This window comes from Pezoporus flaviventris, unplaced genomic scaffold, assembly GCF_033815535.1.
Source record: "Pezoporus flaviventris isolate CSIRO_AGI_PZ_B2104156 unplaced genomic scaffold, CSIRO_AGI_Pfla_v1 ptg000069l, whole genome shotgun sequence".
NCBI classification, from domain to species: domain Eukaryota; kingdom Metazoa; phylum Chordata; class Aves; order Psittaciformes; family Psittacidae; genus Pezoporus; species Pezoporus flaviventris.
In genome coordinates this window covers 664,789-683,152 of record NW_026892617.1, presented here as the reverse complement: position 1 = coordinate 683,152, position 18,364 = coordinate 664,789, and the positions used below count along the sequence as shown (strand labels likewise).

At 48.7% G+C, this 18,364-nt stretch overlaps 3 protein-coding genes across 4 annotated transcripts in view; 1 reads left to right on the top strand and 2 right to left on the bottom strand.

Annotated features, from left to right (window-relative positions):
- PLEKHA6 (pleckstrin homology domain containing A6) overlaps nucleotides 1-2,341 on the bottom strand; it is a 44,014-nt gene extending 41,673 nt beyond the window's left edge. The window contains 3 exon segments of the mRNA XM_061471816.1: nucleotides 1,238-1,295; nucleotides 1,876-1,952; nucleotides 2,240-2,341. Coding sequence (XP_061327800.1) covers nucleotides 1,238-1,295; nucleotides 1,876-1,952; nucleotides 2,240-2,322 — 218 coding nt within the window. The 5' untranslated portion in view covers nucleotides 2,323-2,341.
- Nucleotides 1-18,364, top strand: part of LOC133278746 (adenosine receptor A3-like) — a 123,920-nt gene that overhangs the window by 62,452 nt on the left and 43,104 nt on the right. The window lies entirely within an intron of this gene.
- The window catches only part of RAP1A (RAP1A, member of RAS oncogene family), a 35,695-nt gene continuing 24,253 nt past the window's right edge, over nucleotides 6,923-18,364 (bottom strand). For both annotated transcript variants that reach the window (XM_061471814.1, XM_061471815.1), the window contains 5 exons: nucleotides 17,231-17,287; nucleotides 15,676-15,816; nucleotides 12,122-12,265; nucleotides 8,907-9,022; nucleotides 6,923-7,661 (listed from right to left, as the gene is read on the bottom strand). In XM_061471814.1, coding sequence (XP_061327798.1) covers nucleotides 8,936-9,022; nucleotides 12,122-12,265; nucleotides 15,676-15,816; nucleotides 17,231-17,287 — 429 coding nt within the window. In that variant the 3' untranslated portion in view covers nucleotides 6,923-7,661; nucleotides 8,907-8,935. The remainder of the gene's footprint in view (nucleotides 7,662-8,906; nucleotides 9,023-12,121; nucleotides 12,266-15,675; nucleotides 15,817-17,230; nucleotides 17,288-18,364) is intronic.

Below are 18,364 nucleotides of genomic sequence, written 5' to 3'. Positions count from 1 at the left end.
GCTATCTCCAGCCCAGACCTGCTCCACAGCGGCATTCCCTACCACCATGGGGCTCGGGGAATCATGGACATCCCCTGCCATGGAGAAGCATCCCGGACGCACTGCAGACACGAGCTCCAGCCTGCCCGGGGGGGGGATCCCCACCATGGTGATGGTTATGGCTGCACGACTCGATGTGGGGCTGATCCAAGGACACCTTGGCTCTGCTCGACAGATTAGACCGGATAATCCCGGTGCTTTCTGCAGCCCTTGGGATCTTTGCTCTCGCTGGGTTTACGGCTGTCTGAGCACACAGAGGGACCTGCAGATAGCAACGGGCTCAAAGATCCCGTCTGGAACACCCTCACCCAGCAGGAGCTGGCTCACAGCCCTGCAGCTCTGTGTCTAGACACCAGCATCACCCCGCCAGGGTCCCAGCTCCTGCACTGGAGGCAGGGATGGGGTGAGAGGCAATGGGGAGCAACCTGCTGGGATGAACCGGTGCTCCTGGAGCAGCACCTCGGGCCAGAGCCTCACTGAGTTACGCTCAGCGCAGCACCACCTGCCCTGGGGACCCTGAGCTCCATCCCAAGAGCATCAGGACTGCAGAGCCATGCAGAAAGCCCTCACTGGGCTCCAGGGGACCGTTCCCTGCAGGCTGATGCAGGGTGGGGGCTGCTTGGCTTGTCCCACGCCACCCTGCAGCTCCCGTTGCCCTCAGAACACACATTTGCATCTGGAACGGTGACTTGGCACCAGAGCTGCCTCCTGGGCCTGTCCCAGCAGCTGGGTGCAGGATGTAGCCCAAAGCTGGGCCTGGTCCCTGCTTAACCATGTACAGGGACCACCGCGGCCGTGCAGGGACAGGTAACACCAGCCTGGCCTCAGAGCACATGGAGCCAGGCTCAGAGAGCTGGGCTGGGGCAGCCTGGAGAAGAGAAGGCTCCTGAAGGGGAGACCTGAGAGCAGCTCCAGTGCCTGAAGGGGCTGCAGGAAACCTGGAGAGGGGCTTGGGACAAGGGATGTAGGGACAGGCCAAGGGGAATGGCTTTAACCTGCCCGAGGGGAGACTGAGATGAGCTCTTAGGCAGAAGCTCTTCCCTGTGAGGGTGCTGAGGCGCTGGCACAGGGTGCCCAGAGAAGCTGTGGCTGCCCCATCCCTGGCAGTGCTCAAGGCCAGGTTGGACACAGGGGCTTGGAGCAGCTGAGGGTGGGAGCAAGAGGCAGAAGCTTCTCCCCCAGACCCCTTCTCACTTACTTGATGAAGTAGAAGCCCCCGTGCACTGTGGTGTCCACCTCCCAGCCTCGGGGCAGCCCTGGAAGGACAAGGCAGAAGCAGGGTCACCCTCCATCACCCCAAGACATTGCCCTCCCCACTGTCACACCAAGGTCCCACTTCACCAGGAGCAGCCACAGGGAAGGGTAGGGGAACACAGGCAGGGAGCTCCAGGATGCTTCTGACCCTTTCAGGATGCTCCCGACCCTTTCAGGATGCTCCTGACCCTTTCGGGATGCTCCTGACCCTTTCGGGATGCTCCTGACCCTTTCGGGACGCTCCATCCTGCCCTGGTGGGTTCCTACATGCTCAAACTGCATTTTTAAAGCAGTTTGGGTCCCCTCTCCATCAGTGACAGGTCTGAGACCACAGAAGAGTCTCTCTGCTGAAGTAGACTCTTAAAAGCTCCCCCGAACCCCCCTGTCAAGCTGGATACCCCATGTCCAGGAGATGGGGCACGGCTGTGCACATCAGTCAACCCCTCTCAACCCTCCCCACATTCAAGGATCAGCTTTTTGGGGTCTCCATTGCATTGCTGGGGGCTTTCACGCCATATCTACAGGTTCCAATGCCTGGGGAAGGCAAAGAGCACCCACCAAGACCCAAGAGCCATCCCTTACCAGCACAGGAGAAGTGCCCGCTCTGGATGGAGTAGCCTGTGCTGGGGTGCACCCAGCTCGTGGACTTGGTCTCATCACTGTGGAAGACAAGGATCGGGGATGTCAGCACCCAGGGAGCCCGTTCCCATCACCAAGGGTGACTTTTCCAGACAAAGGAATGGAAGGATCAGGTTTTAGCATCCACCAGGCTGGGGCAGCAGTGACCCAAGGAGAAGAGGGGTGGAAGAGGGATGAGCGTGCGCTAGGAAAGCAGCCAAGTGCAAAGGTTTGCAGCAAGGTGTTCCCACCCCAGACTAAGCCCCCCCTACCCGCAGCAGCCCCCTTACACCCCAGCTCAATCCCCATCCCGCAGCCACAACCGTACTTGATGAAGAAGACGCGTCCATCCCCGCAGACGCCGTAGGTCCACCTGCCCGGCAGGTCCAGCCAGTCGATGTCATCCCCCATGGGGACAGCAACGGGGCGAGGGGGCTCAGGCCCAGAGCGGGGCCAGCGCCCGGCTTGGGATGTGCCCAAGCACTCCGGGTCCCCCCAGGAGTTTGCTCAGCTCCGAGCTTCCACCCGGGCTCTGTTTGCTGCGGATAACCGAGGAGGGAGGGAGAAGGAAAGAATTCCCAACCAACCCCATCAAGTTAACCCCCTCGGAGCTGCGCTGACACCCTGCCTGCGAGCCGGGCTGCTGGGGCACAGCTCTCCCCATGACTCTGCAGGGCTCAGCCCCCGTCACAGCTTCCTCCCGCCGCTGCCTACTCGCTGTAATTACCACCCATTAACTCGGGGTGAGTAATTACGGAGCGGGTACTTCCCTCTCCTGTTCCTTTCAAACAATGGCAGGTTCTGCTGCCCCGTCTGATGTCGCAGCCAAGCCCAGGCTGTATGTAGGGCACCCTGATGATTATCTGCAGCGCTTTCGGAGCTGCCCGGTGGGTATTTTCTCTCTGCCTGTTCTTAGCCCTCAATTAAACGGCTTTTAAGGGGAAAGGTGGGGTCCGGGTGGCTGCGAAGGAGGCAATTGTCCTCCTGCCTCAGCGGCGCCTCGGCAGAGCTTCTCATGGCACAAGGAGGAAGATGCTGGGTCAGGCCTCAGAGGTGGAAGGGAGGGAGCTGGTCCCCACAGCAGGGAGGAAGTCGGCTGGAGCTCATTCCTCACATCAGAGCCGTTCCCTGCCAGGATTCAGGGAAACCAGTTCCCCTGCAGCCTCGGGAAAGCTCTTCCTGTGCTTCTTTGAACACCGGGTGAGAAAAACACGTCCGGTGAGTCCCAGCGAGCCCATCACAGAGCATCGGAGCGGACCCTGGTGTCGCAGGGAGCGATGCCACACCAGACACCCCATTCTGTGTCCCACACGTGCCGTGGATAGGACTTGAGGAGGCCACAGGCTCCCGTGGCTCACTGGAATGACGTTGTGCATTGGGGTTTGCAACACCGGGCTTTTTGCCTGGTGGGAACAGCCTGACACAGAACCTGCCCCGGTTTGACCCCAGTCACACCACTGCTATCAGTTACCATCAGTGAACCCATCCACAAAGCATCAATCACCACCGGATTAACGACCACAGGAGCCCCGGGGCGATGCTGCTGTGATGCACCCCAGGATTAGGGGCCTTGCTCTGCTTCTCCTGTCAACACTCTGCCTCCATAGAGCTCAACACCCAGACCATAGCGAAGAACAATGCTCAGCGCTTAAAGCAGCTCCATGCAGTGGTGCTGCACCTCAGAGCAACTCAAAACCAGGCGCTGGGGATGGAACTGCTTCTATTGTGTATTGAACCCATCGCCCCTCGGCCCCTCTCCAGCATCCTTGTAGCCCTCTTCAGACACTGGAAGCTGCTCTGAGGTCTCCACGCGGGTTCTCTCCTCCAGGCTCAGCAGCCCCAGTGTTCTCAGCCTGGCTCCATCCAAAGGCACAGCGAGTGCCACGCTCTGAGCTGCGGGCAGGAGGACGCCTGTCCCCGGCTGCTCCTCACACCCAGCCCATTGCGGGTGACCTGCCCTGCCAAGGCAGCAGACAGCGGCCGAGGACCATCCCTGCGTGGGTCACGCATCAGGAATGTCACAGAACGGGGCTGTTGTTGCGCTCACCCCACATCTGTGCCCATCCCTCCACAGGGGGCTGGGTGGCCACGGGCTCTGCAGTGGCCCTGGGGTGGTGGTGGTGGTTGTGGCTGCACATCCCTGCGCTGCTGTGCGGTTCTGGCACCATCTCCTGGACAAAAAACTCCATCAACCAGACCTGAAATGCAACTGCAGGGCGAGCCATGTGCTCCCATGGATGCAACCCGTGCGTTGTGCCTCCTGCCTGCCTGTCAATAGACAACACTGTAAGCTCAGGCTGTCGTCTCCTCACTCTTTACCCCACAGACTGCCCATATGGGGACACCACAGCCATCGCACCCCTGTGCTTTGTGATGCTGGACAAGCAGGATTTCTCTGCTCCTTCCCATCTTCCCCAGCTCAAGCACGGAGCTCAGTCACCACCTCAAGCGAAAGAGCTGCTAAGCAGAAAAAGCCTAATTGCTTCCTACCCTTTCTATGTCTGGTTGTAAACTGCCTGTAATTTGATAGATGGTGCCAGGGAACGCTGCTGCTGGGGTTGCTGCTCCATAGCACAGACACCCGGCTTGCAGGCAGACGTTTAACAGCCTTTTAGCACCAGAATAACACGTTTCCCACCAGGCACAGCAGCCCAGCGCTCCCACATCCATCCCCAGCACTCCCAACCCGCGTTACCATAGCTCCAGCATGGAGAGGTGCCAGCAGAACTTCCCTCCGGCTCTAGACGGGAAATCTTTACACCCTGCTTCCCCTGTGCCGAAAGCCTGGCTTCATTTCACATCTGCACTACCTCCGGAACCTCAAACAGCGAGCCTAGAACAAGGAGGCTGCATGAGAAGGGGGAAAGGTGCTGAATCCAAATGGCCCTGGTGCTGGGTCTTTGTCTCTTCTCAACACAAAGTCCCTGCGAGAGAGCTGGGCCCGTGTCCCAGCCATTCCCAGCCCAGGGCTGCTCTTCGCATGCAAAAGGGCTGCAGTCTGCAGCTATTTTCTGTTCCTGGTTCCTGGAGTGCCTCCTCTCTGGGTGATGGGCAGGGAAATGGGGCAGCGGCTCCCACAGGCAGGGAGCAGCTCCCACTGGGGGTCACACAACAGCGGGGTAGGAAAAGCCGCTCCGGCGCAGCTGCATCCATTACACAAACCACAGACCCATCAGCACCAAAGCCCTGTTTTCCAAGCAGGACCTCTCTTTGCTCTGCAGGTATCGGGTACTCATCGTGGCAGCAAGTTTCCCTTTGTACCTGTGGCAAAGCCAGCTTTAAGGTCCCTTCCAACCAAAACCAGGCTGGAGCTCTGTAACTTGAAAGCTCGCCCTGCAAACCGTGACTCCAGAAGAGGTGTGACCAACCAGCAGCCCTTGGTCTCATTCCAGACATTCCTGCACCGTGACTGTCCCACGTGGAGCAGGGATAGTGAAACCAGGGACTCAACAGTGGCACCTCAGATGTGTTTCAGTGCAAAGCCTGAAAATGCTTCCAACCCCCCCTCAAAATACCTTCAGACCTGTGCAGTGCTCATTGTACTTCAAGTTACACAAACCAAGGAGCAAAGTAACCCCAAACCTCAACACTCTGCTCCAGTGAGGGCAACAAGAAGTGACTTCCACGTCACCTACACATGGTGAGCTCGCAACGGTGCCACCACCATCGCAATCAACCATTGCTTTACCACCTAAAACTCCATCTACCTACTGGAGCGCTCTCAGGCACCCCAGAAACCAGCTTCCAAAGCGCAAACATCAAGCCCCTTCTCCTAAGCCTACGGTGCCAGGAATGAAAGCTGATGCTGGAACAGAGAAGAGACCTCTAGCAATCAGCATGTACATTAAAATCACTTTATTACTATAACAGTCTTACATTTGGTAAAGATAAGCAACCTGTAACTACCATGGCTCTGCTCCTCCTGAAAAAGGAAGTGCATGGGAAGGTTGAAGACAACCAGCTAAGTAACTACGTTTGTCCTAGTAGCTTGTAAGTAGGAAGATGTTTTCATTACTGTCCTTCAAATGTTTCCATCCCATCTTGCTTGGGCTGCGCTTCGAGACTGAGGTCTCCATAATTCAGCTGCATCAGTAACAAACAGCTTTAGGAAAACCCATTTATAGACATTCCCCCCCCCTGGTTTCCAGTAAAAAGCTACACAACGCATCCAGGAACAACCAGTCACCACCTCTTACATTCAGATTCCCAACAACCAGGACAAAGTCCAGTCTGAGTTTTCTCCACTGTGAAGATACATTTCTCTTGTCACTTACACAGAAGCGAAGCAGGAGCAAGTCCTCCAACGCTGCAGGAATTTCAGCAGCATCACACCGAGGACAGGATCTGGGCCCCACAGGTCCCAGAGGCAGTTCTTTTACATGCATACAGACAGGAGGATGGAGGCCGAGCACCCATGGGTGTCTTCAGATCCTGCTCTTTTAAACTTTATGAAACCAACAGGTAGTGAAAAGAAACAAACCCAAAATGAAACTAAAAGCGCCTTCATTTGGCCTAAAAGCAAATACCTGCTTTAGGAAGCTGTATTTAGACAAAACCAACTCTCAACTCCACAGCTTTGTGAGGAGATGCTGAGCAGGAGAGCATCACCAGGAGGGTTCACTGGGGGCTTCTGCCCGGCAGGTGGCACTGTCAACACAGGGATTCCATCCCTAAAGCGCAGCATCCTGTGAGCCCAAGGACCATCAAAGCCAGACCTGGATACAGGATGAAACAACGTTTGTCCATATAAAAGCAGAGAGGGAACATTTGCACCTGAATACAGTCTTTAACCGTTCAAAAGGAGACACAAAAGTCATTAAAAGCAGCCTTCTGGAGCGTGTGATGGGATGAAATACATCCAGCAAGGAGGGTGCGTGAAGACATTGCATCAGCCTAAGGACACACTGGGGGTACCTGTCATGACAAAGGATCTACCAGAAGGGAAGAGGAACTCACAGCACACGGAAAAACCCCAAAGCCTGGAAACCGCAACAAAAACACAGGAACCGAATGAAAATGTACTAAAATTTAATCATTCATAAAAGCTGTAATTTAATCTGTGACAGTAAAACACAAGAAGCAATATTAGAGTTGGTTTAGTATATTATATATTTTTGCTTTTAAAGCCATAGAAATCAGTTATCCCAGGGTATTCTTTTTTTTTTTTCCTATAAAAGACCCATTTTTCCAAAGCATTATGCACAAACATTTTTAATTAGAATATAATGGCAGAATGAAAATAATGATATTCTGGAAACTTTTAAATATAAAATGAAGTCAATGACTCAAAAAGTTATTTGTTGCAGTGAGTGCAAAGGGAAACTTCAGGGAATAGAGATCTATCATTACAGATATAAAATATAATGGTGGGACATTTTTAGTGCTTGATGGGGAGAAATGACGAGAAAATGGTCAATATGAAGTTTTAATTATAGAAGCAATATCTACTATTTGAAATGTATCCATGCTCCTTTGTATAATCAGACACTAGAGTCAATGATATTTATGTTCACTTCTGTTAACTGCTATTGCAAAGGAGGAGTACTATTGTCTTAAATTTCCAAGAGATATACACAGAGCAATTTCTTTTCCCAAGGGACTGTGTGCAAACCAGGTTAAGATCTCAATTCTTCTCATAGTATATAAAAAACAGGAGAAGCTTCTTCAGATATGTGATTCATTTCCATAAGGGTTTGAAGTCGGGAATGCTGGCACTTTCCACGTAGGCAACAGTTCTTCATTCCTGCAATCTAGAGAGTGAAAAACTGATATGAAACATAGATGGGAGGAAGGATGTTTCTCAACCTATGGATGAGATGAATGAGCTCAAATGCAGGCCTGAAGCCTTTATCCAAGCTAGTAAAACCACACAGCATTTCAGCAGGAAGAGCTTATCTTCCCCCCAAGTGCTGGGGTTTGCTCCTGCCACCTTTTGAGTTCACAAGTACAGCAAGGAAAGACTTTGGAAACTATTAACTCTCAACAAGCAGCTCTTGTTTTATCATGGCTGCAGCAGAGCTGTGACAGACAGCCCCCACCCTGGCTTTCTGCTGTGATAATGCAAGTGCCCTTCCCATCCATCAGGCACAGCCTTCAAGTGCAGTTTGAATTCAGCAAAGGATGCACAATTGGTGGGAGAGGGTTTTCATCTTTTATATGTAGGAGATGCTCTTAACGAGTTGGAGACCTCCACCTGTAACAAGCAGGCAATGCACCGGGCAGAGATTTACAAAGGATGAGGGAGACCCTGAAGTATTCTGACCATCTGGAGCAGATCAAAGAATCCCAGACTGGTTTGGGCTGGAAGGGACCTTAAAGCTCATCCAGACCCAATCCCTGTCATGGGCAGGGACACCTTCCACTAGAGCAGCTTGCTCCAAGTCCTGTCCAACCCGGCCTTGAACACTAAATTCAGATCTATCACCTCAGGAACAGGAAAAGCCTCTTAAGACCTGCTCTTCAATTTCTTTTCCTAAAGCCATTGTTTCCCTACAACCCTAAGCTATTATTTTCTGGCATTCAAAGCTCAGGGTAAGAGACTTCTCAATCAATAAGGCAGAAGTCATCAGAAGCCAAGTTAACTGCATAGCTCCACTTACCCTACTCAATCACAGCTAGGCTACAGAAATGGCCATGTCCAGCACGAACACCCTAACAGCTCATGGGGTAGGCCTAGGTGTTACTCCTCTCTAAAACCTGAAGCTACAGAAATGCTGTTTTCTTTAAGGAGTGCAATGGAACGGTAGCTGTAAGCACACCAAGTACCCTGCCAAGATACACAGGAAGATTATTTATAGCCATGTCCAACCTGGGGATGGTTTTCTGGTTTCGTTTTGGGCAGGATTTTTTGGGGTGGGCAACTTTTTATTTCTCTGCGTTGAAATCCATGTCCCACCCTTTCAACTTACAACTGTCAGCAGAGGGAAGGAAGAGGAGTGAGTCCTCTCTCTGTTGGGATCTGATTGCTCGAGCTCTAGGTAGAACTCAGCTCTTACCTGGCTCAGAGCTGCTGCACGATGGGAGTCTAGAGCAGCAGACATGATTTCTTTTTAGGCTTCTTCTTTTCCACTGGTGTTTTCCTATTTATCTGTCTGACCAGGTCATAAAAGATCTGAAAATGAAAAACACAAACTGAAAAATCAAAGTGATAAAACATGATGCAAGTGTCCTGGTGGCTGCAGCTGGAGAGATTCCATTAAACTGCTTGCATTTCCTAAAACATGTTTTTTCCACGTTTTTTATGGAACAGGAGAGCACAGAAGAGCACAGAGCTCACATCAGTGTGCAGAATACAAGGGAGCTGTAAACTCACATCCTGCAGCACACAGCTTTCTCCTTCAGGCTGTGCATGACCAAACGCTTCAGAAGAGGACAGCAATGAAATGGCAACAAATCCCTTGCTTTGGAAAAGTGGGAAAAAACTGGGGAAGGACAAAATGTCTTTTAAAAGACCGGAATAACATCCTCAAGGATCATCATCTCTGCAGAGTGCTGCTAGGCCAGCAGCATGTTCTCTCCGTAGGGAAAGGCATCCCTCCTCCTTGGCTTCTACCTTCAGAAATGGTCTTCATTCACCCGCTGCATAGGATGCACTGTTCATTTGCCTCTTTGCCAAACACACTGGAGCTGTAACCACCTCACTTCTTTGCCTGCTCTTTCGGGTTTAGTAATAAAATTATGAAGGAGAAGCAAAACATGTGCTCTGAACTCCGGTGTTTCTAGAAGGGGATGCTTACAAGGGCCTCTTTCAGCTGCAGGGACCAGTTTCTTGTGAACACTTCTGCTGTGAGTTGTTTTCCCAGCAATATTCAACCCATTTATAGCAAAATGAGCTTTGCAAAAACACTTGGAGCCAGGTCATGGTATTGAGGAGAAACATTCAAACCTTCAGAAGGCTCCACCCTTGTCCTTGTTTACTTTTTTCCTTCCTGGAGTGGCTGACAGCTCACAAATACTTGTTGATCCCAAGGAAATTCAGAAGACAAAGAAACAGTTTAGAAGAAATGGCAACCACTGGAAACCGAAGGTTTTCTGACACACTTTAACTGGTGCAGAGTTAAAGAGTTTCAAAGGAAATGAACACGATGGTGGCTTTAATCAAGCTCTTATGTAAAATAAAGCTCCTTTCCTAAGCTTACTGCTACTGCTTTCTACTATCAGCAAAACCAGCAGTTTGTACTCTCCAACGGACACAGTAAAGATGAGGTACAAAGAGATAGTTTCTGGAGAAGAAGCCTATTAATAACTGGCAGCGTCTCTGCTGGTATAAACCAGCTTTCAGTATTTAAGCCTTTATAAACCAGAGCCAAGATGATCTGAATGTGATTACGATGGGCAGGAAGAGTCACTGTCTGGAGGCACCAACTATCCATGCTCTGACAGATGAGACTCTTGAACGTTTTGAGGTAGAACCTCCTCACTTTCCAAGGGCTGAAGTAGGGGGGAGATCCCTCTGAAAACATAAGTCAGATCATTTAAGTGCTAGCATTAGGAGTGCAGAAGTCTGTAACAAGGTTTCAGGAATGCCACTGTCCCTAAGAGTCGTCAGTGTGGTGCAAGAGCATCACACACATCACCAAAAAGGCATCTGAGGCGCTGTTATTGAGATCAACTCTGTAGTAAAAGCTTATCATCTGGATGAAAGGCTTGCTTCACTTCCAGCAAATGCATGCAGAAATCTCCCTTTCACCTAGATTTTAACATAGATAGAAGTGCAAAAGTAGGGAAATACCGGAAAACACTTCCCCAGTCCAGGAACCAGCAGAACAAATGAATAACCAGCAGAGTCAGTTGCTTGATTCATGGCGTTTCTCCTCTTTGATTTCTTCGGCTTTTATGCTTTTCATAATTAGACAATATAAATTGGTATAAAACCAAAAAATTAAGATCACAATAAAACCAGAACCCAATCTTTCAGATAATAATTTCCTTCTTTCTGATCCAAGCCTCACTGGAGGCAGAGACACGACAGGGAAACAGACAGACACAGGATTCACACGTTAAGGATGGCTGTAAGCTACAGGCTTGCATTGCCTCAGGACAGCTCCCTGTTCTGCCTCCTGGAGAACCCCTTCTCCCACACAGCTCTCAAGAGCTTTAAGGCACTTTTGGCTAATGGGAGGTCAGCCTCTGCCACAAAGTGGGGAAATACAAGTAAATCAGTTTGCTTTGCTCCACGGCGACGTGTGTGGGGACTGAGCCGCTAGTTTCTTCATTAGCACTCAGTTTTACTACAGCTCAGACACAGAAATCCCTCCTGGCAGGAGTCTAGCTCAGCGAGCTATATTTACCAGGTTAGATTAGTGCACACTAGAGCAAGGCTAATCCCAACCACAGAAGCTGCAATTCATGCAGCCTGGAGCTCCCTTCCCGTTCAACAGGGCAGATACAGAGCTGCGCAAGTCCCACCGGCTGCCAAGTTAACGCTGGGTCCGGTCCAAGATCCTACTGCTCCTGCTTATCACACAGCCTCCTCAACGGTCCCAGTTATCTCCTGGCACCAAACCTGCTATGCTCAGTGGGGTCACCTTAGCTTTTGTGGCTGGAAACCTGGCCTCTGTCACAGTCAGATAATTCAGAGCAGAGCATAAAAACTTGGTGTCTGATGTCAAGCAGAGCTGAGTGACCCCAGGCAGCAGCAGAAGGCACACCAGCTGCAAAGGTGTTTCTCATTTAGACACAGGGAAATGCTTAGATAGCTGGATGCTTGCACGTGCTCTCTAAGTCAGTGGCATGCTGCAGGAGGTCTCTGATGGGATGCCTGCCTGAGCAGCCAGACGTAGCAGGAATGTGAAAAGCAAATACTTCAAAAACAATAGCCAACACCATGCAACTTGACAAGTACAATGGGGCATAACCCCAGCAGCAGCAGCTATCTTGAAAAAGTACACTTTCCAGATAGAGCTTATCTAAGATAAGAGTCATCCAGTTAACTGGGCTTGCTCAGGACCCTCTGCTATTCATGTCCCCTGATGCAGGCCATAGAAAGCACTTACCTGGAGAAGTCACCTACCCTTTACAGAGAAAAAGGAGCAGATCTCCTTAGAACAAACAGAAAGCAGTAGCTAAATACACTGCATCACAAGCCTTTCTTAAGCTGAGACTCCAGAATCAGCCTGAATCTTCACAATTAATATATGAAGGATCCCTTGCTGATTTAATGCAGCGTTCACACTGAAGCAGGAAAGACAAAGGAGCAGCCAATAGTTACCTCATTAACGTTGATTTTAGACTTCGCAGATGATTCTAGAAAGGCACAGTTACACCACTGTCTTGCTAAGTTCTGACCCTGTTCTTTGCCGACTACACGCTCTTCCTCCAGGTCACATTTATTGCCAACCAGAATCATTGGAACCTGGAGAGGAGACAAGCGAGAACAAGAGATACATCAGCAATTTAATGTACAACATTGTGGCTTACAAAGGCATGAGAGGAGGGTAACACAGACAGTATGAATGCCAATACAAATGAGAGGCTCAGGAGATCTGACAGGCTACAGTGGAATTTAGATGTCTGCTGGGAAAAGGCTGAACTAAGTCCATACTATTGACACCCTGGTGCACTAACAATTAAACACATAGGGGACACTATAAAACCCAACAGTCATATTGCAGCACAATCTTCAACCAGTAAAGTTTTATTTTCAGGTCTCTACGTCCAACATCATTCTAGTAAAAAAAACATATAATACTGACATGTAGGAAGGTTGGACTTCATGATCTTAAAAGTCTTTTCCAAACTATCTGATTCTATGGTTCCATGACTTTCATGTCACAGGACACTAAACTGCCTGCCAACTTAGCCCATTTCAGCCAACAGCACATACAGCACGCGTCTGAAGACACATTGGATGTGTCAGCCCTTTGACTTGTCTTGTCACCCTGCTGTCAAACCACACAACAATAAATGGAAACACCTTTGAAAAGCTCTGCCCTGGACAGGGAATGAAAAGGAATATTCTTGTGCAGCCAAGAAACCCCATAAGAACAAGAACAAGAAAGCCCTGTGCACAAGAACACCTGCCCTTTCCACTTCCTATGCCTGAGAACTGCGGGCTACATATGGATTTTGGAGCTTGCTTTGACAACCTCCATCTCACAGATCTCAGGGGATGATAGAGCCAGGGCAAAGGTGGATTCTGAAGCATGAGACCAGAGATGATGAGCAGGACGCACTGCGGTGCTCTGTGTGCACACACCAGCATCCTGTTTCCCTTATGCTATGTAGAAGCAGAAAAGAACTGCTGATAATGGGTGTGCACCCCGCTCCATTTCCTGAAGCATTTAATTCTTTGAACAGAAAATGAGTACTTTCCAGCTGGAAAATAAATCATCATCCACTTCCTCCGGCGATTTACAACATGCTGTATGTTTTTAATCGACTTCAATGTTCATCTCTGTAGTCTCTTCCAGATTCAACTACACTCCAGATCCATTTTTGTGTTTAAAACTCACAGCCGTACTGATTAGAAAATGACCACACTTTTATTTTGGGGAAAATGAGGTTTATTTATTACATCAGAAACCTGAAGTCACAATACAGATGAGGCACAGCCAAAAGCAGTTTATTTCACATCAGAAAACAACGGGATATTTCTATCTTAATCCCATTCTTTACAGTTGCCTAGATAAGAGAAATTCTCTGACACCAAAACATAAACATGCTAACATTATTTTCACATGTTAACAGGTAAAATAGAGAAAAAAAGTGATACTTAGATGGTTAAACAGGACAGGTTTGAAAGACCTGAAATACTGCGTGAGGTTATTTCAAAAGGTAGTAATGGTTTATTAGAGAGCCAAAACCAGAGTTTGATGAACAACTAGCTTTTGATCCTCTACCATTTCATGCAGAAGACTGGGAATTTAAACTCTGTTAGACGTACATAATTGAATGGCTTAAGTACTAAGGTTTTAAGAGACATGTTCTGAAACTACAGGAAAGAGTGTGTTTGCCTAACTCAGCAGAACACAGCTGAAACGTTCAAAGGGCTCTCAGGCTTGGATTCAACAAGTAACATCCCCCCTAACACAAACCAGAAATGCCTTTTAATAATTAAATCAAATCACTGCAGTAAAAACGAAAGCAAGTCCCTGCTGCCCCATGAACTTGACCAGCTTACGGTGCAAATTCCCCTCCGGCGAGCGCAGCCGAGGCAAGCACTGGGCTCTGACGGGAGGCTAATAAAGGACTCCTGTTACCAGGGATTTATGCAAACATAGTCCCTACCTAAATGGAAATCAGTTTTGCATAAATAGAGGTTCAGCTTGCTAAACGAAGGAGGGAACCAAAGCCATTCAAAACAAGGTAATCAGGATACGGGACAAAGAAGATCCAAGGGAAAGCAGCAGCGTGGGGAGGGTGCTTCAGCCCCAGAGGAGCTGAGCTGCGGGCTGGGTTCATCCCTCCCTGGTGCACTCAGCTCATGGCTCAAACTGCATTTTCCTGAATGCCTATTTAAATACAATACACATGGCTTAGTGAGGATTTGGCCTAAATTCATGTCCCTGCCCTGTTTGCCCATTTTACAGTGCAGGAGGGCTGCACAGAGGCAAGGGCTGCGAGTGAAGAGGATGCTGCGGCTTCCACAACCCCACTGGCAAGCACCAACACAATCCAAAGCAATCAATGTCAAAGGCATCAGCTACCTTTAAGCTCTCAGTGTAAAAAATCATGCAATCTTTTCCACAATCCTCAGGGCAAACCTTTGAATACATTACTAACTGGTAGGCAAAAATAATTTCAACTTCTTTTGGAGGAAGTCTACTTATAGAGAGTTCCCACACGTCTCCACCAGCCACAGGGCTCCCTCCAGCCTCACTACATCACACGCTTAAGAAATTAAAAGCCAAAGAGTTCCACTTACAGGAGCTGGGGCCCAAACTGGAAATACAGTCAATGGTTTTCTTCTGCCAAACAGAACTGAATGCAAACTATCATAATGTCACTCTTCCTTACTTAAAAGTTGCCCAGAGAAGCTGTGGCTACCCCATCCCTGGCAGTGTTCAAGGCCAGGTTGGACACAGGGGCTTGGAGCAAGCTGCTCTAGTGGAAGGGGTCCCTGCCCATGGCAGGGGGCTGGAGCTGGATGAGCTTTAATGTCCCTTCCAACCCAAATCAGGCTGGGATTCCATGAAAATTACAACCTTGCATCAGTAGCTAAGACTCTTTCAGAGTCTCTTAATGATTTAATTCATTCATCCTTTGGGTTACAGATCTTGTCAAGAGGCAGAAGGAACAAAGAAAACTGTCGAGAGTTTAAAAGCCTTGGACCATGAGGGTGGTCTGCAGAGTGCCAGCACCATTCACAGGGACATACAGGTCCATAGGGCAAAACTGAACCCTCCCTGCTCACACATGCCTGTCATGGGAGCAACAGACCACAGCCACTAACCCTTCAGCATCCTGCTTTCCTTCAGAAAAGGGATACATGTATTTTCATACAATAATCCAAAATCCCATAAAAGCAGAGTTTGGTCAACAGCTGAGAAGTTGCTCTCCATCAACTCCCACCATTCCCAAAGACTCTTAAGACTTCCAGAAAGTCTGGAAATGAGAAAATCTGGGTTCATTATATCCTTTAGCAGGTGCTGGACCTCAAATAACAACACTGGAAACAACCAACACCACTACGAAAACTTACTTCAGTATGAAACTTTGCTGTACAGCAAAGAATATTCTGAGAAGGAAATCCTGCTCACAAATCCCTGCATGGTTACTTACAAACACTTAAACCATTTGCAGAAGAAAAACCATTCTACTTACATCTTCAGTGTCTTTAACCCGTAAAATCTGCTCCCGCAGGTCCTGTAAGTCGTTAAATGTGGACTGTGCTGTTATAGAATATACTAGTGCAAACCCTTGGCCGTTCTTCATATAGAGATCCCTCATCGCTGTGAATTGCTCCTGTAATCAAACAGTTTTAAGAGCAATTAGCTACTGAATGCACCTAACGAACATTTACAAAGGAATACTTTTATGGTAATGGAGGCAAGAATGTAGTACTGTACAGTATGCATTTCCATTTTACCCCTTACAGAAATCCACCTAAACATGTAAATTTAATAAAAGCATCGACACATCCCTTTCCCTTTGGTTTTCTTCTTCCCAAAAGAGATAAAGGCTCCTTGAAAAAATGGGAAAAAGAACAGAAGCAGCAATAAAACTACATCTCTACATACTGCTGTATGCCCCAAGCCATAACACAAGGTGTTAAGATTTGGCTGACGTATTTTGTAGTGCTCTTCCATTTATTTTCTGCTATGGTGTTAAACACAAGTCTGCCATCAGACCAGTTTCCCCAGGCAACAGACATGGAGCAGAAATTCAATTCCTGCTCTACCACGATACGGGAACAGGCCTCGGTGTCACAGCCTCACTGTTCAATTGTGAGCACAACAGGGTGGGAAGGCACTGCCTGCTCACCTCTGAACATACACAACTACATGCTACTCATCCCTAGCATGAAAATGGCTTAAAGGCTCACTGCAATGAAATGCAAGAGCAGGCTGGAATATGTGTACCCAATGAGAGCTGCTTTGGCCAAGCTTGTCAAAGGAAGCTTCACCAGAACCACGTAACAATGATTTCTGCTTCCACGCCTGTGCATTGCTGTTGGTAATTTTCAAAGCTTTCTAAATAAAAACTTTTAGGAAGCATGTCCTCCCCTGTGATGGGCACTCAACCATGACAGGGCTCTTTGTTTAGCAGCAGGACTTTGCACGGTGGTAACGCTGGTATGGCAAAAGGAGCTGCAGCACAGCCCTGGCTGCAGGCTGGGAGGACGCTGGCCTCAAGCAGCATGAAACAAGAACAGGGAGATGCCACCACAGTAAGGGGTATTCTGAAATCCTCTCCATGTAGGCTGAGGAGGCAATCCTTATGCATTGCCTGGAAGTGGCTTCAATGTGTCTCTGTATTTTGGACACTTGCAAAATTAATCTGTAAAACGATTCTGTGTCAGTACATTGATAGCGAGATGATGGTGGATGGCAGTGAAGAGGTGAGGGGCAGGGGAACCACCAACCCTTATGTCCCAGCACTAAGGCACCGGCTGGGGAATGGGTTCACTGTGCTGCTGGCAGGACTGCAGGCAGCTCTCACCACACTGGGGTTTGGGTTATTTAACAAACTCATTCAATTTAAATTACTGCACAGAATCCCAGACTGGTTTTTGGTTGGAAAGGACCTTAAAGCTCATCCAGTTCCAACCCCCTGCCACGGGCAGGGACACCTTCCACTAGAGCAGCTTGCTCCAAGCCCCTGTGTTCAACCTGGCCTTGAACACTCCATACCAATTAGAAAATGGAATTGTACTTACTGTCCCTGCTGTATCGAGGATTTCAAGCATACACTGTTGACAGTCTACTTCCACTTGCTGGGGAAAGAAGGGAAGAGACAGTTAAAACTGAAACAGGACAGGCAAGAGGAATCTCAGCTTTATTTATGCTTGTACCACAAAGCCAGCCCCCTGCACTTCCCTTAAGTGCTAAGAGAGGAGCTGCTATTAGAGGATTAGTTATACCCCAAGCCAGGCATTTGGGTCAGCTCACTTACGCTCCAGGACTCTGGTGATTATAAGGGCTTAGATGAGCCACTCATTGTAAACATCTCAACTTAAGTGAGGTCATAAACATCTCAACTCAATCCACCCTAAAACTCAAAGGACATTAAACTTCCATTTCTCTTTGCTGCTGGGATGAAGGGAGTAGGAAAGAAAAAGCAAAAAGTTTAGTGATCCTCACTGTTTGGCTTAGCAAATCTTCCACTCACTGAGCAACGCCTCAGATGCAACAAGGTTAATTCCAGGGAAGTGAGATAAATTTAACAGCTGAACTCAGATCACAATTTACATTTAATTATCACAGGCACAAATGTCACCAGTTTTTGTTTCATGTTTTGGTGCCTTTAATTATGGTAGCACTAATGCTAATGTGTAAAACAATGGGTTACTTGACATCAGTGGATTGAAGAAAGCAGCTCTGTTGATAGAAATGCATAACGTGACTGTGTCAGGGATGCTGACAAGGACTTCTGCTCAGCAATTACAAGCCTGCATCCAAAACAACCACAAAGAATTTTATATGGCTCCAAAGCAAGCAGAATGCATTTGAACTAAATGGCGAAGCAGCCACGGTGTATAGAACTCCTATAGCAACTTCTACAGAAAGCAAATATTGGTACCTTTCTGTTTTGAAGTAGTAATTCTATGTCAAATCACAGCAAACAGATCTGGGTGGCAGTCTGCCCCTTGTTTGGTTGAGCTGTTCCTATCCCCAGGCCTCAACGAGCACTGGCAGGAGATGGGCAGTACACTTGTCTGCCAGCCAATACAGCTCACATCCCAGTACAAGTGAAGGCACAGGCAAAGAGTGGAGAGTTGCAGCCTCCAACTGCCTCAACTGGAGCCATCGAAGACTGAGAGTGAAAGCTCCTGGTTATATGCAGTAACAGA